Source organism: Acinonyx jubatus, chromosome D2, assembly GCF_027475565.1.
Source record: "Acinonyx jubatus isolate Ajub_Pintada_27869175 chromosome D2, VMU_Ajub_asm_v1.0, whole genome shotgun sequence".
Taxonomy (NCBI): domain Eukaryota; kingdom Metazoa; phylum Chordata; class Mammalia; order Carnivora; family Felidae; genus Acinonyx; species Acinonyx jubatus.
In genome coordinates this window covers 65,936,075-65,949,750 of record NC_069393.1, presented here as the reverse complement: position 1 = coordinate 65,949,750, position 13,676 = coordinate 65,936,075, and the positions used below count along the sequence as shown (strand labels likewise).

At 43.1% G+C, this 13,676-nt stretch overlaps 1 protein-coding gene across 5 annotated transcripts in view; it reads right to left on the bottom strand.

The window, feature by feature from the left end:
• MXI1 (MAX interactor 1, dimerization protein) overlaps window positions 1-13,676 on the bottom strand; it is a 78,674-nt gene that overhangs the window by 52,979 nt on the left and 12,019 nt on the right. For 3 of the 5 annotated variants that reach the window (XM_015082958.3, XM_053207854.1, XM_015082957.3), the window contains exon 2: window positions 6,838-6,970. In XM_015082958.3, coding sequence (XP_014938444.2) covers window positions 6,838-6,970 — 133 coding nt within the window. Of the gene's footprint in view, window positions 1-6,837; window positions 6,971-8,371; window positions 8,679-13,676 lie in introns of those variants that run through there. The other 2 variants (XM_027063033.2, XM_053207855.1) reach the window with 2 other exon arrangements.

Sequence of the window (13,676 nt, the reverse complement as noted above, 5' to 3'; positions counted from 1 at the left end):
CTCACAAACTGTGAGATCATGACCTGAGCTGAAGTCGGACACTTAACAGACTGAGCCACTCAGGCACCCCTTTAAGTAAATTATTACTGAGGATTATTTGCTGATCCTAGAGAAACAAATCCAGGGATCTGTCTCATCTCCTAGTTCTACCTGTGCAAGTTACCTTGCATTGAATGCCAGTCCAGTTTCCTCATCAAAAAAATAGGGAAAATATTTTCATTTTACCTCACAGAACTGTTATGAAATTCAAATGAGGTAATAATGTACATTACAGGTATTTATGCATAAGTAGTATATTAAATGTAAGGGGTTACTATTCATTATTATTGAAGATGGATTCTACTCTTTGAGCCAAGAATTCTGATTCTTCATGTTTATCCGAAGGATCTAGGTGGACAAATGCACAGAGGTATCTGCACAAAGTTGTCTGTTCATAGTGCCCTGTTTCAAATGAAAAAAATAATCTAAAAATAACTTAAATGTCATCAATGGATGACTGGGTTAACGAATTATGGTATACACATGAATCAGAGTATCATACTATAATTAAAAATTATTTAACAGATGTGTATGAACATGAAAAAACATTCAAGATAAGAGAAAGCAAGACTGCAAAAGGTTCAATTCTTGAGATGCCTGCCTTCATCTATCAAACTTAATCAGGTCCTCTGTTATGCTCCCCATGGAATCCTATATTTCCCTCATATTAAACTCATCACAGTTTGAAATAATATATTTATATATTTACTTGACAACATGTGTTTCCTTCATTAAATGGTAACGAAGATGGTGTGTACACACACACACACAGCCGGGGGCAGGGGGGGGGAGGGGAGCGCGGGGATGGGGGAAGGCTGCCAGTGCTTTAAAATGTAGGAAGCCAAAATGAAAAATAAAAATAATCTAACAAAAAATATGCACACTTAAATTACATTGGCATTACTGATCAAATATACTTGGTCAAACCATATCATCAAACCTCTTTCATTAGATTTGTTTGGAAAACAGCTTCACTTAAGATATCATACTATACCCAAAAGGAGGTAACGCTGTTTCATTTGTAAGAGGAAATCTAGAAGGAAAAAGCTTTCTTCAGGCCACCAGTCTCATCTTGTTAGAATGATGCATATTCTGCTTAAAATCCAGACTGATCTTAAACCAACCACCACTTATAGTTAAATAGGTATCTCTTACCATCTCTAGGCCACATGAGTTTTAATCACAAAATGATTCTTAATATCTTACCTTCATAAAGCAGAGAACTATACCAAATGAAATCCTGAATTCCCTTTCTAAAATTTGTGATCTTCTACATCATGTATTCAATATTCTGGCAAAAGACTGCTCATCAAATAGGAACATAAGCAGCTGTCCTACTGACTTATAAGTCATGATCATCATGTCTCCTTGAAACAATACTTCCACAGGGAGTATGTCCTTTAGAAACTCTGCAACAGTAAACTTCTGTTTCAATGAAGCATTTAATGGAAAGTCTGAGTTTGTTTAGAGTGAGGCATATAAATAATTCTTGAGAATTTTTCATTTAAACTTGGTTTTAGTCAAAGAATATCACAGAAAACATTACATAGGCTGTGTTAATCACTCAACGTTTGGAAAATACTGAAGAACAATACTAATATCACAAAGAATTTAACTGCTACTAATCTCTACTTTTGTCCTGAAACTTTGGGAATTTTCTACTCGACAGAGACTCAGAAACTATTTCTTTCTTTTTTTTTTTTTAATTTTTTTTTCTATCTTTTTTTTTAATTTTTTTTAACATTTATTTATTTTGAGACAGAGAGAGAGACAGAGCATGAACGGGGGAGGGGCAGAGAGAGAGGGAGACACAGAATCGGAAGCAGGCTCCAGGCTCTGAGCCATCAGCCCAGAGCCCGACGCGGGGCTCGAACTCACGGACCGCGAGATCGTGACCTGACCTGAAGTCGGACGCTCAACCGACTGAGCCTCCCAGGTGCCCCAGAAACTATTTCTTGATACAGAAAATTTGAAAAGCACAGAATAGTAAAAAGAAATTTCACAATAACTATATGGTTTCATTCAACTATTTAGTGAACAAATAGGTACATGTTTAAAAATAAAAACAGAAGATATAACAAATTTCAAATTACTTCTACTGGAAAAAATCCTCTACAACTATCCTAAAAAAAGAATTCACCACTATTCCCCCCAAAAACTAATAATGCACAAAGCCAGCTCAAAAGGCTACAAACCTGAAAACATAACACTACAATCATTTCCTCTAAGACTAACATATTTAATTATTCTGTAGTTTTAAGAAAAGTTAAACTAAAGCCTTACAAGCAAAAAGAAAGTTGTTTTGTTTTTTGATGTCCTCAATCCTAAGCAGGTAGAACTGAAATATAGCTGTTATTGTGAGATTCCTTAATATCCAAAAAATACCAAATAGAATAAATTTTTCTCAACTTAAAATTCAAGCATAAACTGGTACTTACTACCACTTCCTACATCATCTTAAAACAATGCAATTGCTATGTGTCATAAGCTCATACCAACATTTACTGCCAATATTTGATAGACTTATGGTTCTTACATATACAAGTTTTAATATTTTTCGTGACAAGATGACAATGAATGTTCTTTAAAATTAAGTGCAACATTCTACAGTCTACTATAATATACTTACAGACTATATTATAGTATACTATAATATACACTTAGTATATTATAGTAGTTTGAGTTCTTTACTCTTCAAATACTACATATTATTTTCCCTTCCAGATGTATTATTGTTAACGTCCTTTAGGATACAAAGTAATCAGGGGTGCCTGGGTGGCTCAGTCCGTTAAGCGTCTAACTCTTGGTTTCAGAACAGGTCATGATTTTGTGGCTTTGGGAGTTCAAGCCCTGCATTGGGCTCTGTGCTGGCAGCATGGAGCCTGCTTGGGATTCGATTTCTCCCTCCCTCCCTCCCTCCCTCTCTCTCTCTTTCTCCCCCCTCCCCTACTTGTGCTGTTTCTATCTCTCTCAAAATAAATAAATAAATAACTTTAAAAAAAAAGTATTCAGAGTTTGCCAAAGCAGGAATTGCATAATTTTTCCTTCCAGAGTTGAATATGATACTCAGCACAAAAGAGAAACTCAATTCCTAAAGAAGGCAGGCTACCTGGAGTTTGAAAACCTTCCATTCTTTAAGAAACACCTACGATGTACAAAGCACTGTAATAGTTACTGGGGATAAATCCTTAAGCAGTAGAGATTCAATTTCTGCTTTCATATAGCTTCTAGTCCAATGAATGAGACATGAATTCTTCAGTCAGAGAACTGTATGTATCTACAAACTGTATATTCATGAACGTGCCATCAGGTACGTGACTACCTTATCTACTTTGGCAGATGAAGAAAAGCTTCCCAGAAGTTATGACTGAGTGGAAATGAGTGTTATTAGACAGACACAATTTGGCAAAAGGGGAAAGAACAGAATATGTGCAAAGACGGTGAAGCAGGAGGAAACATGGTGTACTGAAGGAACTGAAAGGCAGCTAGCCAATATAATTAATCAGAATTGTATATGGGGCAGGAGTGGTTGCACAGATACAAGTTAGGAGGTTATGATGGTTCTCCAGGTTGAGAGATGGATGGTATCTCATCAGGAGGGTCGTAATGAAGATAAGAGAAAAGAAGGTAAATTCATGAAGTATTTAGGAGAAAATCAGCATTACAGTGAAGCCAGGCAGACTAGTGTTAGTAGAGTTCTAAAGCTGACAGATCTTGAAATTTTTCAGTTGTGAGACCAAAGAGTTAAAACGCTGGGAATTTAAGCTTATCTGATGCTCCTCAATGAGCCAGATAGCAATTGCAGCCAGGTTTTCTAATACCAGCAACATCTCAGGAAGGGTAATTTCAGGAAATGTGCCAGAAGGCCATGACCAAGACTACAGTAAAGTCAACCAGGTATTTAAAAAATAATTACATATTATAGATCCCACTTCTGAACTGTCAGTTAGAAGGATACCAAAAGATGAAATTACTGAGATTTTCAAGGTACATGCTTGTAATATCACATTACATCACTTATTTTCTCTCCTTTGTACTTGTGTGAAAATAAGATTTCAAGACTTATAATATTAGGAGTTAACATTCACCCATAAATTTATAAAATAACATTTTATATCAGGAAGACCATATTATACCTGACAATATTAGGGGGGAAAAATCAACCAACATTATATCTAAAAGATCCTACAATGTCAGAGAAATGAATGTCATCGTATGACATACAACATACCCAACATCCAAGATGCATAACAGTAACAACTTCGACACAAGTGCTTTTTGTTCCCGAAAATAAAACAAATATACTCCTAACTATATTCCTTTCCTTGTTTAAGATGACTACAAGTGGAAATTTTTACAAGTATTCTTTCTCTATGTATATATGTATATATATGTATATATACATATATGTATATATGCTCTATGTAACCAATATAATAAAATTTCTTTTAAGTCCAGTAATAGGCTTAAGGTTAACAGAAGTCTATAAGGTCTCCTTCAAATGGACTAACAACCCCATTTCCACATACCCTGACACTGGAAATTGATCCTTGGCTCCTCTAGTCCATGAAGCAGAAATTTTAAATGAATGTAAGGAAAAATAATTTCTAATGTTCCACTTAACATACTAGTTCTCATCTATAGGCCCCGGCCTAAACCCTACCCATGGGTGGGCCTTAATACATTCTGAACTCTATTTCTTTCTCTTTCCTTCTTATTACTTACATTTCCATGAAAAATTATCTTCCTTAGCCTTGGGTGGTCCAGTATATACACAATTATTTTCCCATGGGTACTGTAAGAACAACATGGCATGCCTGTAGTTTTAAAATTTTCTGATATGCTATGTTAAAACATATGGTAATTAGCACTGTGGTCCTACACACAATCACAGAATCCTAAAAGGAACACTACCACAAAAGAGAAACAGCACTGAGTCAAAACTCCAAGCTGAGCAAAGTGTAAGTCAACAGATGACAAAGACTTATTCATGACCTGCAACATAACTGGTAAAATCTAGAAATGAATGTCTAATTAATGCCTCTATAATCCTTGAATTGTTAGTAAAAATGTCACATCTGCAATGATGGAAGTGGTATATTGAATAACTAATATAGTAACTGATCTCTAAAAGTATCAATAAATCAGTGTCACAGAACTTCAGGGGAGGTAGGGACCTTGGTGAGTATGTAGACCATCCCTTCATTTTACAGATGAGAACAGAGATGAAGAGAAAATGTAACGATATCATTTACCTGATTTCTATAAAATAGGAAAAACTCAATAAATACTTGTAGCATAACAAAACCCAGGCCTGGTTTCCTATCTGGTACTCTCTGCACATCTCTAAATTAAAAAAAAAAAAAATTTTTTTAACCTACACGTGGGTTGAAAAACCCATGAATTCTTGAATATAGATCCTAATTGCTGAGACATTAACCAGAGAAACTGTGAACAAGAAAATTTGTATTTATTGTTTTAATACTGTATATCATGTTACATATTTTCATCCTAAACCCATCATACTATAGCAAACCCTCTAGGCCCACACATAAAAATATAACATTATCAAGTTCATGGGTAATTAGTTTTACAATTTTAAAAATTAAGTTTAAAAGATACAAAATACTCTTAATGATGAAGCCAAAAAAGAAAACACAGCTTTAACGATTAGTCAAAGGGAGAAGAGTGAATCCTAGTTTTGCCTCAGCAGTGTCAAAAATACAGAGTGGGAAGATCCAACCTTTTAAGCTTAATTATTATCTATAGGAGCCTCAGGTTTCCTGCATCAATTAGTAAGAGCCCCTACTCCTGCTCTCTTCCCAATCTGCTTCTTCAAGTTACTACCCAACTACTTGTCCGGAGTTCTCCAAACTCCTCAAGCAAACTTAGTAACTGAGAGATTGCTCTGTACCTCTCCAAAAAAAAATGCTTGTATTCTCTTTGGGAAACAGGAAAAAAGGTCTCATTTAATTCCTCTTACTGATGGAAAAGACAACATCTGTTGATTTTAAGATGGCCTTTTGAAAACTTCCTATGAGATGAATCCTTACAATTTGCTGGCCCTCTGGGACAAAACACTGACGAGACAGCCAGACACTACCAAAAGTTTTCAAAAAATGTCAGTCAACTGTGTCTGAATACACCCAGACAAGCATTTTCTAGGGACCTCTTTGGACTGAAAAATAAGCATATTCTTTGTGTCATTTGTTGTTTTTAATTTAAAATCTCCCTTACCAATTCAATCTTACCCAATAAGAGACAACACTTTCATAGCATGGTCTTCCCTTTCATCCATAAACAACAAATAGACCATGCCCACTAACTTCCTTCTCTAAATATTTTTATTCCTTTAACAAAACCCTTGATTCTGCTTTATATCCTGCCTGAGCTATTTCTGGGTTTTAGAAATTCTTGGATCATCCAAGTTTAAGGCTGGCCCAAGATTACTTTTAGCACTCGGTTGCATGCATGGACACATGCTGTGAAGTCCCTCAACTTATTGTCGCTCTCCATCCGTCACAGACCTCCTGGCTTAATCCCAGCAAGAACTCTTTAGTGGTCTTTCGGATTCCACTTCTTCCCTTCCACACAAAGTCAGGTTAGGATATCCAGAGTTTATTATTTTAAAAGGGCCAAATCTCCAAGGACGGTCGCAAAGGAACTCATTTGGCTATTATTCAGTGCTGCTCTAGACTTGTATTAGAGAACTAAGGTCACCAGGGCCTGCATTTTTGCCTGAGCGTGTGCTCCCTCCCACCAGCAACCCTTTCTAAACCTCCTCCCACAGCTTGCTACCTGTTGGCAGTGCTGGTGTTGCTGCTCCCGTTGCTGTGTTTCTGTGCCCGGGTCAATCTCCTTGGGGGCTTTGAATGCTGCAGCCGCGGGCTCGGCATGGAGGGGAACGTTGAGGCATAGCCATGTTCACACTCTAAAGAGACAGCAAGAAAAAAAGATGTAACAGGAACATACCCAAATCCATGGACCCACAGATCGGAAGTCCCTGCAGTCACACACTGCTGAAAGCAGCTGCAGGAAAAGAGGTAAAAATGTTTCCACTTTTTGGAAGATAAAATTCTCAGTCCTTGCCAGGACACCAAACCTGTGGCATTATCTACAGACCCAGCCCGTCACCTGAAAGGTGTACAGATACCACCTCCTCAACCAAGTAAATTCTCCATCCTCTCCGCCAAGAATTCTTGACTCAAACACGCTGCTTTGGGAGACTAGTTACCATTCACTTCAGTTATCTCGCTGGCCTCAAAATCCCCCTTTAACTCTCCCCATTCTAGGTGTCTCCTCCCCAAACGCCACATTTTCACGTACTTCAAACAATTCGATCGCCTTGTCTCAGAGGACATTTTCTCTCCTGCCACCAGTTTCAGAGGTCCTGCTCTTCGCTCCCCCGTGTCCTGACACCTGTCCCTCATGGGGTCCCATCTCCTCAAACCCCAGCTTCTCAGGGGCCCCTCCCCCACGGGTGGCCAGCCTTCTCCCCACTCGCTCTCCAGTTGGCCTCCCTTGCGACGCCCCGGGCCGGGTCTCCCCTACCCCTGCCTGCGCTGCTGCCGCCCCCTCCCTGCGGTGCGTCCTGCCCTCTCTCCTCCCCAAGTCCTCGGGTTCACGCCCACTCTCAGCACACACCCTCCCGCTGCTCCCGCCCCTCCCCGCCCCCAGATCCCCCTCACCCGCCTCGCCTCACCCTCCCCGCGCACACGTGCCACCCTCACACACACGCACGCGCGGCCGCTCCCGCACCGCCCCCTCACGGGCTCCAGGTGCCTACCATCACCGCACCCTCCCCTCGCACCCCTGCTCACATTGCACCCCTGCCTCGCCTCCCCTCACGCGCAACCCCGTCTCCCCTCACATGCACTCCTGCCTCCTCTCACAGGCACTCCCCTCCTCACGCGCACCCCTGCTTCCCCTCACACGCACCTCTCCCTCCCCTCACGCGCCCTCCCCTGCTCACACACACCCCTGCCTCCCCTCGCACGCACCCCTCACGCACGCACCCCTCCTCACTCTAACCCGTCTCCCCTCACGCACGCATCCCTGCCTCCCCTCACACGCACTACTCACGCACCCACCCCCGCCTCCCCTCACACGCGCACCCCTCCTCACACACCCGTCCTTACACACGCAACCCTTCCTCCCCTCACACATCCCTGCTCACACACGCACCTCTCCCCTCACACTCACTCCACTCCTCACGCACGGACTCCGGTCCTCACACACGCACCCTCCCTCCCCTCACACGCCGCACCGCACTCGGAGGAGAGCGCGGGCTCAGGTGGTAGCGGAGGCGGCGGCGGCGGCGCCCAGCCGTTACCTCGGTCCCGGCGCTCCAAAAACTCGGCCGCCTCAAGCAGGCGCTGCACGTTGATCATCCGCACCCGCTCCATGGGCACCGCTGGTGGCGACCGGGACCTCTCCGCGTTCCCTTCCCCGGCCGACAGGAGGCGCCGCGGGCGGCTACAGGCCGGTGCCGCCCCGGGACATGTGCGGCGGGCGGGCGGGCCAGCCCGGCCGCGGCTCGGCGCGCTCTCCGCCGCCCTTGCCGCCCCCGCCGCGCCCGCCTCGCCCGCCTCGCCCGCCGCCGCCGGCAGCCCGCGCGCGGTTTGTTTACCTCTCCGCGCGAGCACGGGGGAGGGGCGGGCGCAGCATCGAGGCCCGCCCCGTCCCGCCCCTTCCTCTGCCTCCTGGGAAATGTAGTCCCGCCCCTCTTACTGCACGCCGGGAGTGGTAGTATGCCGACCACTTCAGTGCGCCTGCGCCCTGCCGAATTCCGCAATGGCTGCTGGGAGATGTAGTCCCGCTTAGCCTCTGTCTTCAGGGTGTAAGGACTAAGAAGTTATCGGGGCTTTACTTCTGGGAAGTAAGAATTTGAGCGAGGTCCCAGGAAGCTTCTTTCTTAGCGACTCCCAGCGGGTGCCCAGAAGCTAAAGCATTCCTTATCTGAAGTGCCATGTTCCAGCCCTCTGTCTAGTACTACTTTTTCCAGTAACTTCCATGCCTCAGTTTACCCATCGCAAAATGTGCTGTTCGGCCAGCACATACAGAAGCATTTGAAAAACCAAGATCACTGTTCAGAAACAAGGGATCTGATCCCGTCAGAGCCAGAGAGGGCTTCCATAAGGCCCTTCTTCCCCCCTTAGTTTCCACACAGTTTTGTTTTTCATGGGTTTTTTAACTCTTATTTTTAAAAACTTCTTTCTCCTCAAGCCCCTCACTGGTGACTTTAGAGGCTCGAAAGCCTCTCTGGTGCTGCAAGTGAAGGATATAATTCAGTGGGTAGGTGATTTGGTGCTGAAGTCACACAGGGCTCAGTTCAGATCCTGACTCTGCTACTTACACTAGCTGCCTGGACCCTTAAAGCCTCATTTACTCATGTATAAAATGGATACGGTTACTCCATTTATCCAAACATTGAGGGCCTGTCATGTGCCAGGCACTGTACTAGACATAATGTGTAAAGAGAGAAACAGACATGGATCCTACTCTCAAGGAGTCTATAACCAGTAGGGCTTATTGTGAATATTCAATGAAAAAATTACAGCACTTAGTACATAATACTCAATTAATGGAAGCTGTGATGACTGTTTCCACTCTTGTTCTCCTCCATAGAGAGGGAACTGAAAGCAGTGGCTAAGGAGAGCAGGTACCATAATAAAGGACTGCCAATGGCTACCCTCACTGTCATTCTCTTTCCAAGTCCTCAGTCTAACAAGCCCTCGAAGTCTAGACCAGAGTTTCTCAACCTCTGCATTATTCACATTTTGGACAAATAATTCAGGAGGGTTGGGGCGGGGGTGGACTTGTGCTTTGTAGGATGTTCAGCAGCATTCCTGGCCTCTACCCACTAGATGCCAGTAGCACACTACCAACCAAAAAGGTCTCCAGACATTGCCAAATGTCTGCCGGGGCCCAAAATCACTTCCAGTTGAAAACCATTGGTCTAGGGAGAGGAAGGGCAAGAGGGTCAAAACTGTTGAATGCTCTAGGAGCAAGCTGGGAATTGTGTAAACATCCATAACTTTTTCCCACCCTGATTATTTTAACCTGCTTGTGGACATCCAAAATAACAGGAAGCTCTTGGTGAGGGGAGAATTTCCCCTTCCCTGTGGTCATTCCAGTGGCTACTGCAGAAAATATCATCTCAGAATGAAAATCTTACTCTCAAAAATGTTATGAGATTCATGCTGCATTTTAATGCCCTCTCTCTTCCACTCTTTTTTTTCAAAGTGAACAAGATTCCCAATGAGGTCAAAAGCTGCAAAATTATGTCGGCCCTTTTAAATATTACATTTGGCACCACATTTAAGAACCAAATAGGTGTTCCATCAAATGCAGGGAGACCCAAAAGTGAAGGTGTTCACAAGCCACAGGAGAGTTAATTTTGCAAAGACTTTGAAACAGGGACTTTGCTTCTTCTGCTGTTGGTTAGGTCACTTCAGATACGGGCTTTCCCACCGGGTAACAATAACTCTCAACAAGGGATACATTGGGTAAGGGGAAGAATGGAATTATTTAAAAGAAAATAGCTATTCAACAAGAAGACCTGTTGGTTGAGGGCAAAAATTATTGGTTGAAAGTTAGTTTCTACTACTTGTAGACTCTTAATCGTTAGATCCCAAATTGCTAAGGGCTACTCCAGGATTTATTTATTTATTTATTTATTTAAAAATTTTTTTTTTTCAACGTTTATTTATTTTTGGGACAGAGAGAGACAGAGCATGAACGGGGGAGGGGCAGAGAGAGAGAGGGAGACACAATCTGAAACAGGCTCCAGGCTCTGAGCCATCAGCCCAGAGCCCGACGCGGGGCTTGAACCCACGGACCGCGAGATCGTGACCTGGCTGAAGTCGGACGCTTAACTGACTGCGCCACCCAGGCGCCCCAACTCCAGGATTTAAAAGAGGTAAATTTATGACCAATAAAAGTCTCCCCAGTGGGAGGTAAACCATGTGACATGCAGTCAAGAAAAAAAAGTACCAACTGAAAATGCACTTGGGATTAAATCCATAGATCATAAGCCCTAGCAGGTTATTAAGGGAAAGCAAGATACTTGTTGCACGTGCCTGACCTTTCACAGTTGACCTCCAGATGAACTAACCAGCCCTTCTTTTAGAGCCATGGCCAAGAGGGAGATGAGGAAATGGAAAGTAGGGCAAGAGTCACCAAAAAGGCCACCTGCATATGTTAAAGAATAGTAGAGGTGATGGTGATGGTGGGCAGTGGGGCAGTGTTAAGGGTGGATTTATGTGCAGGAATATTCAGTCTTTTCTAATAGCAATTGAAGGTGCCATTTCCTTCTCCCTGCTCGGGCTCCCTGAGGTCTTGCTTTGACATTGGCCACAAGGGCCTCCCACAGCACAAAGCTTGGGGCTCTAGCCTCAGGAGAGTAATGCTCCCCACAAACCATCCCTCAGCACCAGTCCCAGCCTGGAGGAACCCAAAGGCAGCCATGGCCTTTCTTTTGCTCAGATGAATCCAGTTTGCACTACAAATGCAAATGTGGAAACTGAGGAAAAGCAAGGCTTCCAGCAGGCTTTTGCCTTCTGATAAAAGAACCTGGAATCTTACCCACAGTCTCTGGTTCTGTCCTGTCCCTAAAATATCTCTCTAAGGGAAGCCTCATTTGAAGATGGAAAAAGTCCCCCTGAATCCCCCAGACCTGTAACAAACACAGCCCAGATGGGGAAAATCTGCCCTTCAGAGTAAACAGGCAAAGCTCTCCATTCTTTGGGATCCTTTCCGTCACAGTTTACTCAATGCAAATTTCCAAATGACTTATTGCAGATTCATGAACAATGGAGGAGGCTGGTCTGTATTATATCTTTTCTGCAGACAGGAGAGATAGAAAGAAGGGAAGGGACAATGAGGTTAAGCTACAAGTCCAAAGTCACTGTGTTGGTGACGCCTGGCCACTTAATAAGAGTACTTCCCTGAAAGTGCAACATGCTTACTGTGAAGGGCACTGTTTTCTGCAATTATCTTTAAGGATGGGGGGTTTTCAAATAATGAAGGTTGAAGATGGAGGAAGGGTGAGTCCTGAGGTCTTAAATGAAAACCGTAATAGCTATACATCTTTCCATCCTCCACCCCGAAATGGCAACCGCAGCCTCCTTCCTACCTCTCCCCTCAGGGCCCAAAAACGTGAAGAGCAGCAGAAAACCTTTCCTTCTGCCCAGTGAGTCAGCCTTGCCTAACTTCATGCGTAAGCTCTCCTCAAGTCAGCGGCAGCTCAGAACTGCGGGTCTGTGCGCAGCCGAGATAAATTTGGGTCTAGAAGGGATGACGTAATGCTAAACCCGAGAGGTAGCTGCCGCCTCCCAGGGCTCCAGTCGCCAGGGCTGCCGGCTGACATCCCAACCACACGGAAAAGCACCAAGCCACCCAGGTGCCTGAACTGGGGAGACAGGGAAAGAAAGGACATGGGGGTGGGAGGAAACGGTAGGGGGAGGCAGTGCTCATCTGAGATCGCTGAATCTGGAAGTTTGTTGTTTTTTAACTTCAGTTTTCTGGTGAGATCAGGCCACTGGCAGAGGCTCAAACAGCTGCACTTGACTTCCATCCTGGCCTATCTCTTCCCCCTTAGAAAAGGGCTTTTTACAATTTTATTAAATGGCCCTTATTACAGCAGCCTATTTCGGTGATTATAATGGATGCGTTAATTTCTTGAATGTGCTTTTTCTTCTTTTTTGCATTAACTTGGATCCAAGAAGAAATCTGCATTGCAGGACTCAGTTAATATGCACATCTAAGCCACTTGCTGACCCTGGAGCATCCCACTTGGGGTGTAACTGATCAAGTATTCTGGATTTTGGAACAGGATCTTGCCAGGGACATGCCACATTAATGTCCCCCCCAAATATCATTTCATGGTTTATTTCATAGAAGTTTATATCAGTAAGCTTATTCCTCAATCCAGTCTCCATTTTCCATTTTTCAGATGAAAACACTGAGGGGTCAGAGAGGTAGAGTAACTTACCCAAGGCCACAGAGCTATCTATCAAATCCGATGGAGCAAGGATTAGGATTCAGACCTACAGGCTCTCATCCTGTGCTCTCAACTCATCTTTATATTCTTTTTTGGTTTTTTTTTTTTTTTTTTGGTTGATTCGTGTTCTTAACAATAAATAAATATATAAGTATTGTGAGCTTTTAAATTTGTGGAGCCCCAAACCTTTAAATATCAAGTTACATTCCAAAGGGATCCACAGCCTGCTTTTATTTTCTGTTTAAGGTTCATTGTTCTCTAAGGAAAGCGGTGGCCTCAGAATCAACTCCTTTGCTGGTGATGACCACAGAGCCGTGGGCCTAACCTCATTACACCGCTATAATTAAAAGACCACCACAGGTAAATAAACTTTATTGTATGGAAGTAGTTTTCTTCATCAGGAATGCCTCCCAAATACTTTTTTCAAATGACATTTCATCATTTGTTGTTTCAGTCACCTATTATTCTCCTTTAGTTTGTGGTTGTAATCATCTATACTGGTAGATGTTGTGAGTTTCAGCCATCCCTGGCATATAGCCTGGTCAGCCACAGTATGTTATTCTTTTGAAACAGCACTCATTCCATGAGTTAATATTTTCTTTAGAATGTTTGTATCTATTCAAAAGCAAGAATA